Here is a 21,621-nt window from a genome sequence, read left to right as displayed (position 1 = left end):
CTGACTTCCTTTAGTGATGAACTGCAACGTGGAAGTGTAAGCTGAATAAACCCTTTCCTCCCCAACTTGCTTCTTGGTCATGATGTTTGTGCAGGAATAGAAACCCTGACTAAGACAAGAACTTTAGACCAATTTCCCTTATGAATATTGATGAAAAAAACTCAATAAAATTCTCACCAACCAAATCCAAGAACTCATCAAAACAATTATTCACCATGATCAAGTAGGCTTCATCCCAGGGATGTAGGGATGGTTCAATATGCAGAAATCCATCAATATAATCCACTATATAAACTAACTCAAAGAGAAAAAAAAACGCATGATCATTTCATTAGTTGCTGAGAAAGCATTTAACAAAATTCAGCATCCTTTCATGTTAAAAGTCTTGGAAAGGACAGGAATTCAAGGCCCATACCTAGACATAGTAAAAGCAATATACTGCAAACCAGTAGCCAACATCAAACTAAATGGAGAGAAACTTGAAGTGATCCCACTAAAATCAGGGACTAAACAAGGCTGCCCCCTCTCTCCATAGCTATTCAATATTGTATTTGAAGTTCTAGCTACAGCAATTAGACAACATAAGAAGGCCAAAGGGATACTACAAATTGGAAAGGAAGAAGTCAAACTATCACTATTTGCTGATGATATGATAGTATATTAAATGACCCAAAAAACTCCACCAGAGAACTCCTACAGCTGATAAACAACTTCAGCAAAGTGGCTGGTTATAAAATCAACTCAAGCAAATCAGTTGACTTCCTATACTCAAAGGATAAGCAGGCTGAGAAAAACTAGGGAAATGACACCCTTCACAATAGCCACAAACAATATAAAGTATCTTGGTGTGACTCTAACCAAACATGTGAAAGATTTATATGACAAGAACTTCAAGTCTCTGAAGAAAGAAATAGAAGAAGACCTCAGAAGATGGAAAAATCTTCCATGCTCATGGATTGGCAGGATTAATATAGTAAAAATGGCCATCTTGCCAAAAGCAATCTACAGATTCAATGCAATCCCTATCAAAATCCCAACTCAATTCTTCATAGAGTTAGAAAGAGCAATTCTCAATTTCATCTGGAATAACAAAAGACTCAGGGTAGCTAAAACTATTCTCAACAGTAAAAGAACTTCTAGGGGAAATCAGTATCTCCGACCTCAAGCAGTACTACATAGCAATAGTGTTAAAAACTGCATGGTATTGGTATAGTGTCAGGCAGGTAGATCAATGGAATAGAATTAAAGACCCAGAAATGAACCCACACACCTATGGTCACTTGATCTTTGACAAAGGAGCTAAAACCATCCAGTGGACAAAAGATAGCCTTTTCAACAAATGGTGCTGGCTCAACTGTCAGCTGCTAGCTTACAGAAGAAGCAAATAGATTCATTCTTATCTCCTTGTACTAAGCTTAAGTCCAAGTGGATCAAGGACAGCCACATAAAACCAGACACACTGTAACTACTAGAAAAGATACTGGGGAAGAGCCTTGAGAACATGGGAACAGGGGAAAAATTCCCTGAACAGAACACCAATAGCTTATGCTCTAAGATCAAGAATTGACAAATAGGACCTCAGAAAATTACAGTTTCTGAAGGCAAAGGGCACTGTCAATAGGACAAAAAGGCAACCAAAAACTTGGGAAAAGATCTTTACCAATCCTACATCTGATAGAGGGCTAATATCCAATATATACAAAGGACTCAAAAAGTTGGACTCAGAGAATCAAATAATCCTATTAAAAATGGGGTACAGAGCTAAACAAATAATTTTCACCTGAGGAATATTGAATGGCAGAAAAACACGTAAAGAAATGTTCAATATCATTAATTATCAGTGAAATGCAAATCAAAACAACCCAGAGATTTCACCTCACACCAGTCAGAATGGCTAAGATCAAAAACTCAGGAGACAACAGGATGTGGAGAAAGAGGAACACTCCTCTTCTGCTGGGATTGCAAATTGGTACAACCACTCTGGAAATCAGTCTGGTGGTTCCTCAGAAAACTAGGCATGATACTATAGGAGGACCCCGCTATACCATTCCTGGGCATATACCCAGAGGATTCCCCAGCATGTAATAAGAACACATGCTCCACTATCTTCATAGCTTCCCTATTTATAATAGCCAGAAGCTGGAAAGAACCCAGATGTCCCTTAACAGAGGAATGGATACAGAAAATGTAGTATATTTACACAATGGAATACTACTCAGATATTAAAAACAATGAATTCATGAAATTTTTAGGCAAATGGGTGGAAGTGGAAATTTTCATCTTAAGTGAGGTAACCCAATCACAAAAGAACACACATGGTATGCACTCACTGATAAGTAGATATTAGCCCAGAAGCATGGAATACCAAGACACAATTCACATATCAAATGATGCCCAAGAAGAAGGAAGAACAAAGTATGGATACTCTGGTCCTTCTTAGAAGGGGGAACAAAATACTCACAGAAGGAGATACAGAGACCAAGTGTGGAGCACAGTCTGAGGGAAAGACCATCCAGAGACTACCCCACCTAGTGATCCATCCAATATACAGCTACAAAACCCAGACACTATTATGGATGCCCACAAGTACTTGCTGACCAGAGCTGGATATAACTGCCACCTGGGGGGCTCTGCTAGTGCATGACAAATTTAGAGGGGAACACTCTCAGCTAGTCATTGAACTGAGCACAGGGTCCCCAGCAGGGAAGTTAGACAAAGGACCCAAGGATCTGAAGGGATTTGCAGCACCATAGAAGGAACAATATGAAACAACCAGTACCCCCCTGAGCTCCCAGGGACAAAAATCAACCAAAGAGTACACATAGAGTTACCCATGGCTCCAGATGCATATGTAGTAGAGGATGGCCTTGTTGGGCATCAAAGGAAAGAGAGGCCCTTGGTCCTGAGAAGGCTAAATGCCCCAGTATAAGGGAATGCCAGGACAGGGAAGCAGGAGTGGGTGGATTTGTGAGCAGGCGGTGTGGGGATGGGTTAGGGGATTTTCAGGTGTGGGGAGGAACCAGGAAATGGGACAACATTTGAACTGTAAATAAAGAATTTATCTAATTAAAAAGAAAGAAACCTTGAAGCTAACCTATAGTGTTACAAATCCTATACTGAAAACCAATGGATTAATGCACATCACATTAAACTATTTCTGAGCATCTACTATGAAGCATAATGCAGACAAGGTTACACATATTATCTCTAATTCTTAACTTTATGCTATGAACACTGCATTATCTTCATTTCAAAACAAGGAATGAAAGAGACACTACATAGTTAAGAGATTTATTTGCCCAAGATTTTAGAACTAACAATGGATAGTGTAAGGATGTCAATTGAGTCTGAGTTCAAGCTTGAGGCCTTCCATGGCAGGAATGTCTCTTACCTTTAGAACATCAGTGGGATTGGCAATAGTAGATGAAATCACTCCTGACACTACCCCACAGATCATATTAATTAGGAGAGTCTCATCTGTAAAAGATAAAAGAAGGCTGATTTTAGTCAGTACTGATTTCTGGAGTACCTGAGATATTGCATGAAGGGAATCTTTTTCTGGAGAGATGACTTAAAAATAAACTTCAAGGTTTATCAAAATAAAGCCCCTCAAATATTTATAGATCATCCCAAATCAATACAAAATGTGCACAAATTTTACAATATAAACTATTATTTCCAAAAAGCCATTATTCATATTCTACATAAGTGTCAGTATGCTATATAAATTAGAATATGGTCTTTTCATTTCAACCACATCTGTGCATCTGATTTTTGTCTTTTAAATTATTTTTAATTACAACATTTCTCCCTTCCCTTTCCTCCTTCTAAACTCCCCCACTCCTTCCATTTCATGGCCTCCTTTTTTCACATAGTTATTACAAACATATATAGACCTATATAGACATATATCCCTAAATATAATGTTTACCCCACATAACATTATTCATATATATGTTTTCAGGGCTGACCATTTGGCATTGAACAACCAATTGGTAGGTATGCTCTTTTCCCTGGGGAAGACCACCTCCCCTGCTATGTAGTTGCCGATAGTTCTTAGTGTAGGGTTTAAAGCCTCATGGGCTTTTCCCTGTCTAGTTTGGCATATCAGCCGGTAGGTAACATCCTTGTTCAATTTTTATATCTTTTTATGGACAGTCAACTTAAAGACTTAATAACCAGATGTTAAAAAATATGTATAATAATGTTATCTAAATATTAACTTTGAGTGGCTTTATATATCTCCCAGGCTCCGTTTATGTACAGAAGGCTTCTATAGTCAAATATAAAAAAGCAGTAGCATAATCCCTGGCATTGGGGGATGAATGGAGAGACTTGGACTTGCTAGGCCAGCACTCTGCTACCCAGTAATACCCTCAGGTCCAGAAGACATTTAGAAGTAAATTCCCTCAACTACGAACGAGAAGAGAGGAACAACAGAACACAATGTTCTTCACCACTCCTCCTCAGAAGAGTCTAGAAATAGAAAATTAGTAAATCAATGTGAGCAATCTATGAAAGGAAATATTTTCAGGGAAAATGAAAGTGAATCCTTGAGGAGGACCACAGAAGAGGCTCCAGAAAAATACAGATTTAGAATAATGAAGTGCCTCAAGAAATGCTGCTAACAGGAAGTCTCTCCAGCTTTCCCAACCACCCAGTAAAACCAGGTCTCAGAGAAAATAGTCATTGTGCAAGTATCAGGTTGAAATGGAAAAACATAAAACAACTCTACATGTGGTAAGGTGGCCATCATCGGTGTATCAGAATCCAGACTATAACAGACTAAATTTTATCTCCCCAAACCTTCCCAAAATGAACATCCAGAAAGTGTCTTCAAGTCCTCTAACTGATGAAGAGTATATTCATTTTCAAGGACATGGCTGATCTAGGCTTCATCAAGAATGGCAATAATTTTTTTTGTCTTTTTGTTTTTTTAAAGAATTATTAGTTTATCCAGGTGGTGGTGGTTATATGCATTTTGTTCCATGGCTTGAGAGGCAGAGGCAGGCAGATCCCTATGAGTTTGAGGCCAGCCTGGTCTACAAAGCAAGTTCCAGGGCAGTCAGGGCTACGCAGAGAAACCCTATATCAAAAAAAAAAAAAAAACCAATAACAAACAGAAGAAAAAGAAAGATTTTTTATTTTAAGCCAAGTGGTGTGGCACACACCTTTAATCCCAGCACTTGGAAAGCAGAGGCAGGTGGATAGCTGAGTTTGAAGCTAGCCTGGGCTACAAAGAATGTTGCAGTACAGCCAGGACTACACAAAGAAACCCTTCTTGAAAGAACAAACAGACAAACAAACCAACAACAAAAAATGAATTATTAATTTGGGGGAGGACGTATCATAGCACAAGTATGGAGATCAGGGGTCAACTCTGTGGAATCTACATATCAAATTCAGGTAGTCACACTTGCATGGAATTTACCCATTAAGCCATCTTGACAGCCTAGATATTTTTTAGTTGATAGTAAAAGATAAATGTGAAGAGCAGGTCCTGTAACCCATGTGTCTCCTCTGTAGAGATTTAGCCCGCGTGAACACAAACTCACCTTTCCCCATGCAGTATCTTTCATTGACTGCCAGTATAAGATGATTAACATTTCCCACTAAGCATGATTTCAACAATTCCTTTGAGGATAACCTCAAAAGAAAGTTGAGCATACTGACCTTCCAAACGTTCTACAAATAATCGCTTCAAGCTTTGATAAATACCAATTTTGATGGTGCCGTATGATGCCTGTCTTAGTAAAGCAGGGGCAATTCTGCCCAAAAGAAAAGAAAGAAAAATAAAGGAAGTTAATTTTACTTAACACACATTTGTACATTTTACAGTTTTTAAATCTGTATCTTTCCAAGCAATAACAAGCATTTTTATCAATCATTCATGAAAAACTGCCAAAGAAAGCTCACATCCCAGATCATAAAACAAATATGAACAAAGTTAAAAGAACTGAAAGTATACAGAATGTATAGTGGTAGCAAATCAGAAACTGATAAGAAGGATGCTCAAACACTTGGAAATCAAACAACACACATCTAAACAACACATGGGTTAGAGAAAACTGTAAAAAAAAAATTAATGTATAGATAGACCTGAGTAAAATTTCAAATATATCCTATAAAATACATGGGATGATAACAACTAAAGAAAATGATGCTATGAATATGAGAGAGAACAAACAGTTAGGGAAGGAGGAAATTATGTAATTATAATTTTAAAATCAAAAATATTATAGAAATTTAAAAAATAAAACAGAGGACATGGCCAGGCTTAGCAATATAGATCAGCAATCCCAGCTGCTACTTGCAGCCTAAGGTAGGGGAATGAGGAGTTCCCAGCCTGTTTGAACTAGGGTAAATAAAAGGCCAGCCTGAACGGCTTACTATAAAAATAAGACTAGGGGAGCATGTGTCCTTATTGCATGCCAGGGAATCCTCTGGGTATATGCCCAGGAGAGGTATAGCAGGGTCCTCTGGAAGTGTCATGCCCAGTTTTCTGAGGAACAGCCAGACTGATTTCCAGAGTGGTTGTACCATCTTACAACCCCACCAGCAGTGGAGGAGTGTTCCTCTTTCTCCACATCCTAGCCGACACCTGCTGTCTCCTGAGTTTTTGACCTTAGCCATTCTGACTGGTGTGAGGTGAAATCTCAGGGTTGTTTTGATTTGCATTTCCCTAATGACTAATGATGTTGAACATTTCTTAAGGTGCTTCTCAGTCATTCGAAGTTCTTCAGGTGAAAATTCTTTGTTTAGCTCTGTGCCCCATTTTTTAATAGGGTTATTTGACAAGCTCCACTATGTTCATAGCTGCCCCTATTTATAATAGCCAGAAGCTGGAAAGAACCCAGATGTCCCTCAATGGAGGAATGGATACAGAAAATGTGGTATATATACACAATGGAATACTACTCAGCTATTAAAAACAATGAGTTCATGAAATTCTTAGGCAAATGGTTGGAACTGGAAAATATCATCCTAAATGAGATAACTCATTCACAAAAGAACACACATGGAATGCAGTCAGTGATAAGTGGATATTAGCCCAGAAGCTCTGAATACCCAAGACACAACTCACATATCAAATCATTCCCAAGAAGAAGGAAGGAGAGGGCCCTGGTCCTGGAAAGGCTTGATGCAGCATTGTAGGGGATTGCCAGGACAGAGAAGTGGGAGGGGGTTGATTGGGGAATGGGCGGAGGGAAGAGGGCTTATGGGACTTATGGGGAGGGGGGAACCGGGAAAGGGAAAATCATTTGGAATGTAAACAAAGAATATAGAAAATAATAATAATAAAAATAAGACTAGGTAGCTCACTGAGAAGAGTACTTGCATGCCATGTATTAGGTCCTGTGTTCAATCACCGATATTAGAAAACAATGGAGGAAGGGAAAGAATATGCAGCCAAAGCATAGCTGGGAATAAGTTGATTTATAGTCAAATGCTTATAACTACAAGAGTAAACTCCCCAGACACCAACCTCTAGAACTGTGAAAAATTAATTCCTGCTATTGATAAGCCTCCAAGTATATTTCACTTTGTTACAGTAATCCAAACTAACAGTACTAAAATTTTACAAAATAAACTGGAACTTAAATATTTTTAAGTTTCCAGATTTTATTTACTTTTATTTTATATATAAGGGTGTTTTGCCTACCATATGCATGCAGTGCCCATGGAAGCCAGAGGAAGGCATAAGATCTAGACCTGGAGTTACAGATGGTTATGAGCCACCTTGTGGATGCTGGGATTTGAACTCAGGTCCACTGGAAGAGCAGCCAGTGCTCTTAACCACTGAGCCATCTCCCCTGGCCCCATGGAACTCATTGCTTTATTAAAGTTCAAAAAATAGTAATTCCCAGGCCAGAAAAGTTTACTGAAAAATGCCACAAAATTGTTGAAAAATTATCATTAATCTTATTTTTAAAAAAAACCCTCCAAAAAAAAAGACGAAATGTTTCCCAAATCATTTTAGCTAATATCATCTTAATAGCAAAAACCAGACAAACATAGTACAAATAAAAACCATAGACCCAGGGCTGGAGAGATGGCTCAGAGGTTAAGAGCACTGGCTGCTCTTCCAAAAGTCCTGAGTTCAAATCCTAGCACCCATATGGTGACTCACAACCACCTGTAATAAGATGTGATGCCCTCTTCTAGCATGCATGCATACATGCTAACAGAGCATTCATACATTTAAAAATACACAAATAAAAATGTTTTTAAAAAACATACAAAAATACACACCCATATTATTCATGAACTTAGATGCAAAAATACTTTGGAAAAGATGAACAAATTGAATGTAGCAATAATAAAAAAGAGTCAGACATTATAACCTATACTGCATAGATTTAAAAAAAAAAATCAGCCTTTATTTCCTAACTGCAGATACATCTTTAACCCGATGGAAAAGGAAGCAATAACGCCAAGATCTCAACCTACTTAAATTCTGCTCATAAACTGAAGATGTTCTCACTCATGCCTCCTTTGAGATTCCTCCAAATTGCAGAACTATACTTTAGGAGATATAAATAGAACTAAAGCAACAGCTCAAATGGTTAGGATGGAAGAAGGAAAAAGAAACGGATGACTAAATATGCATCTTTCTGACTCTATACTTGTATAAGGAAAAGAAAACTTGAGGTTCTCTATGCTAATGAAAGAACAAGGAAAAAGAGATGATCTTGGACTCACTTCTACATGAGGATCTGGCTTGGGTTTATTTTTTTTTTTGTCCAAGAAAAATATATATTAAATAAGCCCAATACATGTTAACTGGTAAATTTTATTTCAATCCTCTCAGCAATGCTGGTAGCCTAGACTTAGGAAAGCCTAGGCAATGTGCAGCAGGTGAAGAACAAACTGATGGGTAATCAAAGAGTGATGGTAAAAGATGATTCTCCCTTTTTTTAATTCTTCACTCACTACTCTTTAAGCTGCCAGAGTAGCATTTCTTTCATATAAAAACTCTGAAAGGATGCTAGCTAGCATTTGCCTAATCAGGAAAATTTCTCACAAGAATGTATACAGCTAATTGGTACTGCTTTAACAACAGCCATCAAAGAGTGTCAGGAAGTCAGGAAAAAAGCTTATGCCACAATGATATTATCCATTTTCACATGTATTATGTACAGCTAGATTAACACAAAATCCAAAGCTCAAGACTTACAAGCAGATGAAATGTACAAAAGCCAATCGATGCAGAATTATAAGTTGAAATGGTGGATGTGAAGGGTGTAAACTATCATGCAAATGAAATCTGTGGTTTCTGAAAAAATCAAAAACCGGTCTGTTCACGATATAAAAAAAAGAAGCCAGTCTTACCCTGAATACAGAGCCAAGATCCCTTCTTCTTTATAGATTCGGAACAAGGCATGAAACATCCCTCTATATTTTATTTCTTTGAAACGGACATCGATACTCTGGCCTTGGACTTGCAGCCGTGTTTTAGTAAGATCCACAGGGAAAGTGCCTATGAAGGAACACACTCCTAAGTATTTACAAATAACAGTTTTGTTATGGTTAAATATAAGGACGATGAAAATACTGGAAATATAGGACAGTCATTTTCATTGCACGTAATTTATCTACTCCACCATCACTGCCAGGATAAAGGCTGTAAGTGAAATGCACTAGCCTTTCTAGGAAGTACAACTTACTACACGGTGTACCTGACACTGACATAGAAAATGCTTGAAGATGATAATACACTATAAATGCAAAGGGCTTTAGACATGTATTTCACACTGTCTCTAACATACCAATGTCAATGGCATTTATTACTCTTTTCCACCCATCCTCTTCACATCTCAAGTCTCCATACCTCCTTTCCTGACATTATTACAAGCATAGGAAAGCATTAGATGTTCTTACATGCCATTACAACTGTGTGTGTGTGTGTGTGTGTGTGTGTGTGTGTGTGTGTGTGTGTGTGTGTGTGGTTTACAATTTCCTAATATTATGAGAGAAAATCATAAAGTGTCATGTGGGTCTACTCACCATGGTGCCTTGATGAGTGAAGACAAATACCAGCAGAGTATTTAGACCATTCTTTTTTAAATTGTGCTTTATTTAATTATTTGTGTGCATGTATGTGTGTGGGTATGTGTGGAGGTCAGAGGGCAATCGACAGGAGTCACTTCTATCCTTTAACCACATGGTTCCCATGGATCAAACTCAGGTCTACCAAGCCTGGCATCATGCATCTACTTTATCTGCAGAGCCATCTTGTCTTCCCTAGCAAGATACTTCAATAAAGCTCCCTTTTCTTATAGCAACACATAAAAGTGGTTTTTGCATGAACAAGATGGGATCTAAGAAAGATTTAAAGATCTAAAGCTAATAAGCTCTTTATGAATGTAGCTCTGAACTTTTGTGACCTGGATTGTATAAAATCAGAGCATATAACAAGAAAATCAATAGGCTGCGAAGTGTGGTGCACACCTGTAATCCCAGCACTTGGGAGGCAGAGGCAGGCGGATTTCTGAGTTCGAGGCCAGCCTGGTCTACAGAGTGAGTTCCAGGACAGCTAGGGCTACACAGAGAAACCCTGTTTTGGAAAACCAAAAAGAAAAAAGTCAACAAACACTGCTGGATTGTAGACATCAAGGAATCATTTAAGAAAAAGAAGAATCTGGAAGATGAAGTCACAATCTAATGATCTTGTTTGCTTCTAAAATCGAAGAGATGTTTGAAAAAAAAAAGGCTGGATAAGAAGAAATTATAACCTTGGCATAAATGAAAGACCATTAGCACAGGAATACAAAGAAACCACTATCATATATAGTCCTTTATTATCATGCATATTTGACTTGAAAAACCAAAAAATCACTAAGTTATCAAAAAAAAAGTTTAAAATTTGACTTCTTAAACCTCAATTCCCATATCATCACTAGAACCTCCTCAGGAATATTACTTGATAGCTGTGCAACAGTGATTTTTTAAACAAAAATGACAATATTTTCCTCTGCTGGCTTTCTTCAAAAAACAATCTGTACCATACATGACCCTCTGTGGCCTGAAACTCAGATTTGTCATTCTTGTGAATTCTTACCAAACTCGGCAACAATCGAGGCAAGACCGCCATACACAAAAGGCTTCCAGTTCAGACCAGACATCTCATGGCTTAGAGTGGGACTTTTCTGATGCTAAAAATAAACACGAATCAGAACAGGGCACAAGAACGAAGAGAGCATTTGTTAATACTTGATTATAGGAGTTAAAGAAATAAAACTGGCAAATCATACAAATGTAGAGGAAAAAAATAAAAGCCACCAAGTGAAATGAGACAACATGGAGAGTCCTGTTTCATGTGCAGGGTGATCATGAGTTTGTTCTTTAATGTCATTCTGTAGGGAAGCGTGCAATCACTCAGAAAATCAACACGTGAGCTTCATTCTCTCTAATTTAACACTCTTCCCCACCCAAAGAAGCTTCAGCCCATCCAGCACACCCATCTCTGACATTCAACTAGACAATCACGAGTCAAGGAAACGGAGAACTCAAGTTACATAGGCTGAGGCATCTTATAAAAGCAGTTTGTGGTATTCAGTTAGCTTGATTTAGGCACAAAGTACAAGTTCCCAACACTGCCCAGGGATGTTCTCACTCCTCTCAGCTTCACACTGAAATTTCACATCTCAGCTCTAGGAACTGAGCTAGCTATACACCAAAACCTCTACTCAGTGAGACCCAGGCTGAGCGAGGCAGCAATTCACCATGCTTCTGCCTCTATGGACTATGGCATACCTCCTGAGCTAACTAGGAAAATAAATTTGAAATCAGATGTAGTAGTGCCACAGGCCTGGAATTCCAGCACTTGGGAAGTAAAGTCAGGAGGATCACTGGTTCAAAGTCACCCCCTCTGCTACATGCCTCGTGTAACAGAATCATCTAAGAGGTAGATTAAAACCTAGACTGCTAAGCCTCTCCCCACAGAGTTTCTGATTAGTAGGTTAAGTCTTGCCCTGAGAAGCAGAAAGTTCTTAAAGAATACTAATGCTTCCTCCTTTAAAAACTACTGCTGAAGGCATCACTTCCTAAATCCAGGTCCACTTGGATATATTTTTTCTTATAGACTCTCCAATTTTCTGGAGATATTTTTTTCTTCTTTAGAGTTTCAGAGTATGTATACTACCCATTTTCAAAAGTCAAGAGGGAACAGTCTGAAATTAGATTGTCTAATGTTGAATCATGGCTCCGGATTCAATGGTTCACTATCACTTACTAGTCGTGGCTCTGGGAAAGTAATTCAATCTTTCTCTGCCTCCAATTTCTGAAAACAATAATAATAAAAACTTATGTCATAGGGTTGTTGTGCTATATATAAATATATATCTAACACCTAGAAAAATCTGCTCAATAACTTCATTATTCTTACTACATGGCTGAATCTACATCTTAATAGATGGCATTTGCCAGTTTAAGTTAGTACCTTGGAGTCACAGTCTGCTCCTAGTGGAAACAGGGTTTTGATTTATCTGTTTTTTTACAAAAGTAATTCTCTGAAACAAAGCAAAAAGAGGCTAGTGGGCGTGCATATAAATGTCTTAGTTACATACTACAGAAATGATTGTTGAAACTTCCTTTCAAACATAGTACATATTGGATATGTGAAAGATAACCCTATCGGAGGAGAGTTCATTAAAACTAAAGAGCAAATTAGGAATTTGATAGGAAAAATAGGGCTATGGCATACCTCCTGAGTTTACAAGAAAAAGAAATAGGAAATCAGATGTAGTGGTACAGGCCTGTAAGTCCAGCACTTGGGAAGTTGAGTCAGGAAGATCAGTAGTTCAAAATCACCCTTTGTAATATAGGAAGTTTGAGACCAGCCTGGGCCCCAGAATACTCCGTCTCCAAAAGAATGCACACAAAAAAAGTAAGGGAAAAAATTACTCTCTGGTGTCAAATTTTGATACTTGCCTAAATAGCTTTTGATGTTTCAGATGTCTGCTGTGCTGCTCCCCCAAACTTTCCCTTTATAACTTCATGCAACCTTTGTCAGGACAGGAGAAAAAAGAAAAAGAACTCTACCATAACTCTACTACCTACTACTCAACATTTTAACATTGTTTTCTATGTGAGTGGTTGCTTGCATGTATGTCTCTGCAGCATGTGCATGCCTCATAGCCACAGAGGCCAGAAGATGGTGTTTGATTCCCTGGAACTGGTCACAGATGGTTATGAACTGCCATGTGAATTCTGGGACTTGAACCTGGATCCTCTATAAAAGCTGCTACTATTCTTAACAGCCAAGATATCTCTCTAGCCTCTACCTAATCTTTTAATTAAAGAAACTGCGTCTAGGGTGCAAGAGCAATAATGAATTGCTCAAAGTTGGGGGCAGAGTCACAATAGGAAGCAGAAAGATTAGTCATGGGATCCTAGGTCCTGCAGCTCAAGGGTTCCGCAATGAAGTGTTCACTATTCGGGGCTTATAGGAAAAAATATCTTTTTTCCCTGACTAAATATATACCATTTAAATGGTTATTACATCATTATCTCTGGGGCACTGACAAATCACCTTATACAAAATGGTAATGGTAGTGAGTAGTTGATAATATTCCGGGCCTTTATTTGATAAAATAAGCATAGCGATCTTTATCTGTCTCACCTCCACCATACTTTTAGATTTCATTTACCCATAAAATTATACATCCCTGTAGACAACTGACCAAAAGAAAAAAAAATCAAAACTGTCCCTTATAGCACCTCCCGAGTCACACTGGATAGTAAAATCTTTCCCTCCAATGTTAGAAATTAAAGTTATAAAAGAAATTCTGTATCACTTTTGATTAGTCTTTATACCACCCTTCTTCACACTAGAACAATTTAGAGGGTCACTGAACAAATTAATTTTCCCCCATAGAAGACCTTCAAATATTTAAAGTCAGTTTTCCTGTTTCTATATTGTCTTTTGCTCAGACTAAATACTCCTGATAGTTTCTTCATCCTATGTGTTTTAATTCAGTTACTATAGCTGAAAACTTGTTTATCTTGAAAGAGGCATAGCATGCAACTGTGAAACATTAATGTCCCAGCAAATACTAGTTTTTCACATACAGCTGTATAATGTTTGCAAGTTATGTCCCACCTGTTCTACAGCTATGTATTTGAGAAACTTTTGTCTTTGACATCTTAAATTCAGGCATAAAATGATGAGTAGGATGAGGATTATTCTCTAGGTGTCCTGTCTCTTCGCCTCTTAAATAGGTAAGATTCCTGAAAAGATGACACCACATTTCACAAAACTTCTTATAAACCTCATAGGAGCTATCATAGAAGGAGTACAAACAAACCTGCTGTTGACTGTCTTGAGTATACAACTGCATATAAACAATTACAGAGGAAGCCAGAGAAGGAATTTTCTGGACCCAGACAATACTATATACCCTGTTCAACACTCTCCTTACTTCCAGAGTCTCTACCTACAAACCCTTGCCTCTTGGTTTTGTTGCAGAGAATTGCTTTGTAAAGTATACCAAACTCCTTGCGAAGTTATTTTGACTTATAGAGGCTAACCTCAATTTTGGGTACAGAAGTCATATCTAAGGAACAATATAAATACAGTACCCTAAATATTTTTAATATATATAAAGATGCCAGTAAAATTTGGCTTCAGGAATTGTACATTTCTTCATAAGATCTGATTATGGCTATCTGGATAACCTTAATAAGTATTAATAAAAATATCCTAGGATCCATGTTATACATCCCCTACATTTACTTCAAAGTCTGGTCAGGAAATTCTGGGTAACCTTCCTGGTTTCTCCTTTAAGAAAGAGTAGGTATTAGAGATTCACATGTTTGGAAGATAGCAATTGGGAACCTAAAACTATGTGTTGAAGGCATACTCAAAACTCAAACCAACAATTTGTTATTAATCTAACTGGTCATGTTTGTTTTTAATCACAGCTTAGTGTGGTGATGCCTGCCTTTGAATCCAGCACCTGAGAGATAAATCAGGGGGATCTCGGTAAGTGCGGCCAGCCTGGTCTATATAGTGAGATCCTGTCACAAAATAAATAAATAAATAAATAAAATAAAATAAATAAAATAAAATAAATTCACAAATATAATCTAACATATGACAGTAATTGCTATTCTTCCTATCTTTTATGCACAATCATCTGGTGGGTGAAATTAAATACTCTGTTAAAGAAAAATGAAGTGTTAAATTGTATAGCAGTCTATAAGAGCAAGAGAAGCACAGAAAACAATTGGCATATGTGCAAAACATTTGTAAAATCTGTTGGAAGTGAGAGAACTTAAGCTGGGTCCACAGAGCAGACTGAATCTGGATAGGAGCAGGTAAGGAAGGCATCTGGGTGGGGTAAACAGAATGTATAAAGACAATTGTGCAAACACACTCAATCATGTACAAGTGTGCATCAATACAGTTTGTACGGAGACAGAAATGGAGGACCGAAGCAGAATAAGCAATAAACTTGTTGGCTGAAACAAGTAAAAGGGGGTAGATTCTACTGAAAGTCTTGGAAACAAGGTGCTGGAGGAAGACTAGTTCTATTAATAGGCAAGGGAATTAAGGTAATAGCCTATTGTAATTAGCTACTAGAGACTCCAAGCACGGTGGACTGCAAACAGAAGACGTAGGGAAATAGTTTAGGAGAGTGGGAAGTAGGCAGAAAATGCTAGTTGACAATGAGGTTAAACTGTTGAAATGGAGACAAAAGACACTTCCTAATATAAATGAAGAGAAGGAAAGAGTTAAGGTCTAGTCTAAGCATCTGTAGGGTTGGGCAAGGAAACACTGGTAGAAAACTATAAATGTCCCTGCATCTACCTTGTCTGAGAAACAAAATTCATGTTGATAATAGCTGTGATCCCAATCAAGTAACTGAACTGCATTTTAATAGATGCCTTCAATGCCTCAACCTCAGGAGTGACAGGGGGATAAAAAGTGATTGGGAGCATCTTTCAACAGCATCCCTCACACTGATACAATGGAGGTGTTTGCTTACTCCGCTTACAATCACTGCCGCCGTTGCAAACTTCACCCTTAGAAAAATTAGGATTATTCCGGGAAAGATACCCATTCACCCTCTGGGTGCAGGATCTTGCCAGTTCCTCGGCTGTCAGAGCGAGTTCGTAGAGAGAAGGGAGGCGCCTGAAGGAGGCGGCCTCCCTGGGGGGTCGAGGAAGCAGAGCTCAATCGAAGAAGTAAAGCCACCGATGCCAGAAGAGTGAAAGACAGGGAAGGGACTCAGCTGAGGGGGAGAGAGAGATCAAAGGACCGTTAAGCCCCTCCCAGGCCTGGAACCAAGCCAGCCCGGCCCCGCGCGGCCTGGCGCGGCCCAGCCCCGCTCCCCAACCTGGAAGTCCAGGAGCTTCCCCCTCACCTGCTCAAGCTCAGCAGACGACTGGGAAGCGGAGGCTACCACAGTAGGAAACGCCACCGCAGCGCCAACCCGGAAGCATTGAAACCAACGGAAGTAACCAAAGGCATCGCCTCGGCAACAGTGGCGCAGCCATCCTAACTCCGCCCACTCCCAGCCTGGAAAAAGCAGAGCGGGAATGAAAGGAAACCATTAAGTTCAAAAGGCCAGAGTCCAGGATCCTGTGCAAAAAGGTCGGCAGTCAGCCACCTGCCTTCCTGGAGGCATCTAGAGAGGGAGCTATGGTGTGAGAGTGCTTCTGCAGCTAATGTGCTCACCAGTGAGGACCGAGAAGGCGCCTTGTCACTCACCCACCCACCCTGCATTTACCAGCCAGAGCACAGGCTCTGCTTTGCCTTTAAAAAAAAAAAAAGATGCAAGAAGGAGGGCGGGGCGTCACATGGAGGAAATTGGAGCAAGGCATTTAAAATAAAAGTGGGAGGAGCTCTTTTGCCTGTTTCTGGAACCCTTTTATTAGTAGGTTGCTACATGCAGCCTTGAGATGGTTTGTGCCTAGTGTTTTTGTATCTTGATAGGCCATGTTTGGTTGATATCTCTGGGAGGCTGGCTCTTTTCTGAAGGGAAACAGGAGAAGAGTGGTGGATCAGAGAGAAGGGAGGTGGGGGAGAAGGAACTGGGTGATAAGGGAGGAAAAAACTGTGGTTAGGATATTAATATATGAGAGAATAAGAAGTAATTTTTTTAAGTGGGAGATTTTAAGATGAAAGTGAGGACTAGAAGCTGAGCAGAATTTAGAGACTGGACCTGGGCTCAGAAAGGAAAATAAAAATGGGGGAAGCAAGTAACCCTCATCTGCTGAATATAAGAAGACAACAGTCGCTGAAAAATTATGTACATGCCTTGTTCTCAAAGCCCAGAGACAAAAATTCGGAACAAGTTGGAAACAGAAAGAGTACCATGAAAAGTTAATGAATCTGGAGAGAATAATGGAAAGAGTGTAGCAGTTAATGCTCACCTCACAACCAGCTAAGTAAGTAAGCTTAAACACCAGCTTCAGACCCCAGTTTCCAGGGGCATTGCAGGAGAACCACAAACTTCTGGGTGAATCCATTAGCTAAATTAAAGCGAAGCCCATTTTTAAGCACAGTTTCCACAATCACAAGAGAGTTAATAATAGTGTTTCTTTGTTTACATAAATATAAATAGGTTACTTCAAGGCCCATGGTCCTAAGAGATTATTTGTTGAATGAATGAATTTTAAAATTCATTTATTCGGAAAGAATCTTCCTCTCATTCACATTTTTTTCCGCTTAAATTCTTATGGCAGCATACATGATAATAGATAGCATTATGGAGTACTTAACCATGTTAACAGTTAATAGTTGTCTGATAGCAAGAGTTTTTTGCCTGCTACTTCCTTATAAAGTTGATACACTTATTTTCCCATCCTAACAACTAAGAAAATTAAGGTCATAAAAGTTAAGCAGAGTTATGTCATAACTGGCAGAATGCAGATTTCAACTTGACACTCACTTCAGAGCCCAAGCTCTCTGTTAATGTCAGAAATTTCATTACTCCAGAGATAAGAAACACCTGCATGCATTCCAACATGTGAAGACTCTGAGGCTAGAGAGATCTCAGCAGTTAGGAGCACTAGCTGCTCTTCTGGAGAATTCCCACCACTCAATTCCCAAGGCTCAAACCTCTGTAACTCCAATCCCGGGAGCCAATGACCTCCCAGGGACTCATGTGATGTGCAGAAACACATATAGACAAAACACCCATACATATAAAATAAGGTTTTTTAAAGAGTGAATTCTCTTTCATTTTAGACATCAGCAAAGCAACAAACACCCCTTCAGACAAATGAGAGATGGAAAACTATACCTTAGAGTCATAACTTGTAAGGTTTGAACGTTCTTCAGTGACATGAAGTATTTGTGCAGCTGTCACCTAGGTTTATATCTCACATCCAACTCACTGAAACTTGTAAAATTATGGTCTATCCCTTGAGCAAATTGCTATCTTAGCTTTTGTGCAACTACTCAGCCCCTCCTACCAACAGCTAATTTAGTTATCCACTAGGTAAATTTTTAAAAGGCCCTTTGTTTTCAAATGACTCATTTTTAAAAATTCTACATGTGAGTAAAAACTAGCAATTGTAGAAACATTATACAAATTCAGCACACTAATACATTTGCATTTTGGTTGCATTCTTTCAGTTTTAGCATCTCTAATACTATAATACACAAAACTTTAATCCTCCTTGTCAAAGGCAGCCATTTTCCTTATAAATTGCCTTCTATTATCTAGTCTCTTCCCAAATGTCCAATTTTTGACCATACATATTGTCTTGAGTTTTGTTTAACTTATGATCTACCTAAAATATAAGCTATTCAAGAGGTCAGAATTGTGGGAACTAATTCTAATGTAACAGAAATTCTTTACAGTCATTGGTCTAGACTCTGCTAAAACATCTCTTGCTGTTCCTAAGAGTCACTCTCTCCCTCTCCATTTACCCATCCTATCAGTTTTGAATTCTTTCCAAATTGGCACAAAAACAGAAAAAAGTTCTTTAAGATTGTGTCACCTTTGAGATACTGGCCAATCTCCTTAGATTCATGAGTGCTTCTCAATCTTTCTTTCCTTTTCACTTTTTCGTATGCTTAAAAGATCAATCATAAGACTTCAAGCATGCTAGGCAAGTATTTAACCACTGAACTCTACCAAAACTCAATATATTCATTAACTGTCCTCTTGCAGTTAATAAAAAATTATTGAGACAATTAACTCTACTTTGTGCTAAGTTACTGTGATTTTATACTTGCATTACCCCTCAGATTCAAACCAGGCACATTTCAAGTGCACAATAACATTGTACATTAGCTGACCAATATGCAAGGCAGCAGAGCTCTGATTCCTTCCTTCATCCTAAGCATTTATCACATACCTTCTCCAAAAAGCCCTCCAAGAAGCATCTAGTTACCTGATACTCAAGTGAAACCATCTGACATTATCAGGGTCACTTGGAGCTTATAAGAAATACTGATATTCAGACTCTAGCCAAGTCCTATTTAAATCAGAATCAACATTTTGCACTACTAACCTATGTGATTATTTTGCATATGAAACCTTAAGAAATCTGTTTTCACTTCTTCTTGTAAACATCCAATTCACACCTTTGGTGGCTCATGCCTTTAATTCCTGCACTCAGGAGGCAGAGACAGACAGATCTACAGTTCAAGATCAGTCTTGTCTTCAGAGTGAGTTCCAGGACAGTCAGGGCTACACAGGGAAACCCTGTCTCAAAAAACAACAAAAAAAATGCATACTTTGAGAAATTCATACATATATACAATGTATTTTGATCATATCAATCCCCACTCCTCTCTAACTTCTTCCAGACTCACCACACTGTGTCTCCCTTTTCTTATCCCCCTTATTTTAGGATTTTACTGCTGTGAACAGACACCATCTGTCTTAGTCTGAACTCTTAACTTCTTAACTTAACTTCTTAACTGAAGCTCCTTTCTCTGTGATAACTCCAGCCTGTGTCAAGTTGACGCACAAAACCAGCCAGTACAATTGACCCCTTGTCAACTTGACACACAAACACATCACTATTAAGCCTCAACCCTTACTTTCTTATTCATCCCCAAGATCTAAATTACTTTAAAAGTCACACAGTCTTTACATATTAAAAGTTCAATCACTTTAAATGCCCAATATCTTTAAAATTCAAAGTCTTTTAAAAATTCAAAGTCTCTTAACTGTGTGCTCCACTAAAGTACTTTCTTCCTTCAAGAAGGAAACCTATCAGGGCACAGTCACACCCAAAAGCAAAACTCAAACTCCAATGGTTCAATGTCTGGGATCCAACTTATGATCTTCCGGGCTCATCCAAGGGGTTGGGCCACTTCTCCAGCTCTGCCCTTTGTAGCACACAGCTTGTGTTCTAGGATCCAGCTGCCTGTACTCCACTGCTGCTGCTGTTCTTGGTGGTTATCACATGGTACTGGCATCTCCAAAACACTGCTATCTTCCACTGTAATTAGGCTTCACCTAATCACACCTCTCATAGGGTCTCTTCATGGTGACAAGCCTCTGCTCCTATGCATGACCCCTTCAAGTCCCGGGCCATCAATTGCAACTGAGGCTGCACCTTCACCAATGGCCTTCCGTGGCCTCTCACTGTACCAAGAGCCTCAGCTGCTCTTCATGACCCCTTCATTCCTTCAAAACCAGTACCATCTGGATGACTCTTACACAGTACCAAGTCCAGCCACAGCACAAAATACAACTGTGCCTATCTCGGGAACACACTCTCTGTGCTCTCAGAAAGCACTCCCCAGAAGATTTCACCTCAGTGATGCTGGTCTCTTCTTAATCACCACTAATTTCTTAGCTCCAATTAACCAGCATCAATAGTCACAGTAACACAAAGTGGTTCTGGTATCTTGTTAATCACACCTAAAAACCAAAACCACAGAATCTTCACAATCAAAACATGGCCACTGTAAGAGTCTTTAATCTTCCCTCTGAAATTTCACAAGCTAGCCCTCCATCTTTTGCAATATTCTCAACATTATCTTCCAAGTTCCTACAGAACATTCCACAGAGCTGTTAAAACTGAATGGATCACCTAGCCAAAAGTTCCAAAGTCCTTCCACAGTCCTCCCCAAAACATGGTCAGGTTGTCACAGGAATACCCCACTACGCTGGTACCAATTTGTCTTAGTCAGGGTTTCTATTCCTGCACAAACATCATGACCAAGAAGCAAGTTGGGGAGGAAAGGATTTATTGAACTTACACTTCCATGTTGCAGTTCATCACAAAAGGAAGTCAGGATTGGAACTCAAGCAGGTTAGGAAGCAGGAGCTGATGCAGAGGCCATGGAGAGATGTTTCTTACTGGATTGCTTCCCCCTGGCTTGCTCAGCCTGCTCTCTTATAGAACCCAAGAGCACCAGTCCAAAGGTGGTACCACCCACAAGGGGCCCTCCCCACTTGATCACTAATTGAGAAAATGCCCCACAGCTGGATCTCATGGAGGCACTTCCCCAACGGAAGCTCCTTTCTCTGTGATAACTCCAGCCTGTGTCAAGTTGACACACAAAACCAGCCAGTACACCATCCATGACCAGGGCAAGTCTTACAAAGGACTACATTTATTTGGGGCTGGCTTACAGGTTCAGAGATTCAGTCCATTATCATCAAGGCAGAAGCATGGCAGCATCCAGGCAGTTGTACAGGA

At 39.1% G+C, this 21,621-nt stretch overlaps 1 protein-coding gene across 1 annotated transcript in view; it reads right to left on the bottom strand.

Moving 5' to 3' along the window:
- Nucleotides 1-16,503, bottom strand: part of Slc25a14 (solute carrier family 25 member 14) — a 52,470-nt gene extending 35,967 nt beyond the window's left edge. Inside the window, 6 exon segments of the mRNA XM_052171362.1 lie at nt 3,392-3,477; nt 5,674-5,768; nt 9,334-9,481; nt 11,063-11,156; nt 16,371-16,469; nt 16,471-16,503. Of these exon segments, the coding sequence (XP_052027322.1) occupies nt 3,392-3,477; nt 5,674-5,768; nt 9,334-9,481; nt 11,063-11,156; nt 16,371-16,469; nt 16,471-16,503 (555 nt within the window).
- Between the last annotated feature and the right edge of the window lie 5,118 nt (nt 16,504-21,621).

This window comes from Apodemus sylvaticus, chromosome X, assembly GCF_947179515.1.
Source record: "Apodemus sylvaticus chromosome X, mApoSyl1.1, whole genome shotgun sequence".
Classification (NCBI taxonomy): Eukaryota; Metazoa; Chordata; class Mammalia; order Rodentia; family Muridae; genus Apodemus; species Apodemus sylvaticus.
Note: the sequence above shows the minus strand (reverse complement) of the source record. Positions and strands in the feature narration are given on the sequence as shown.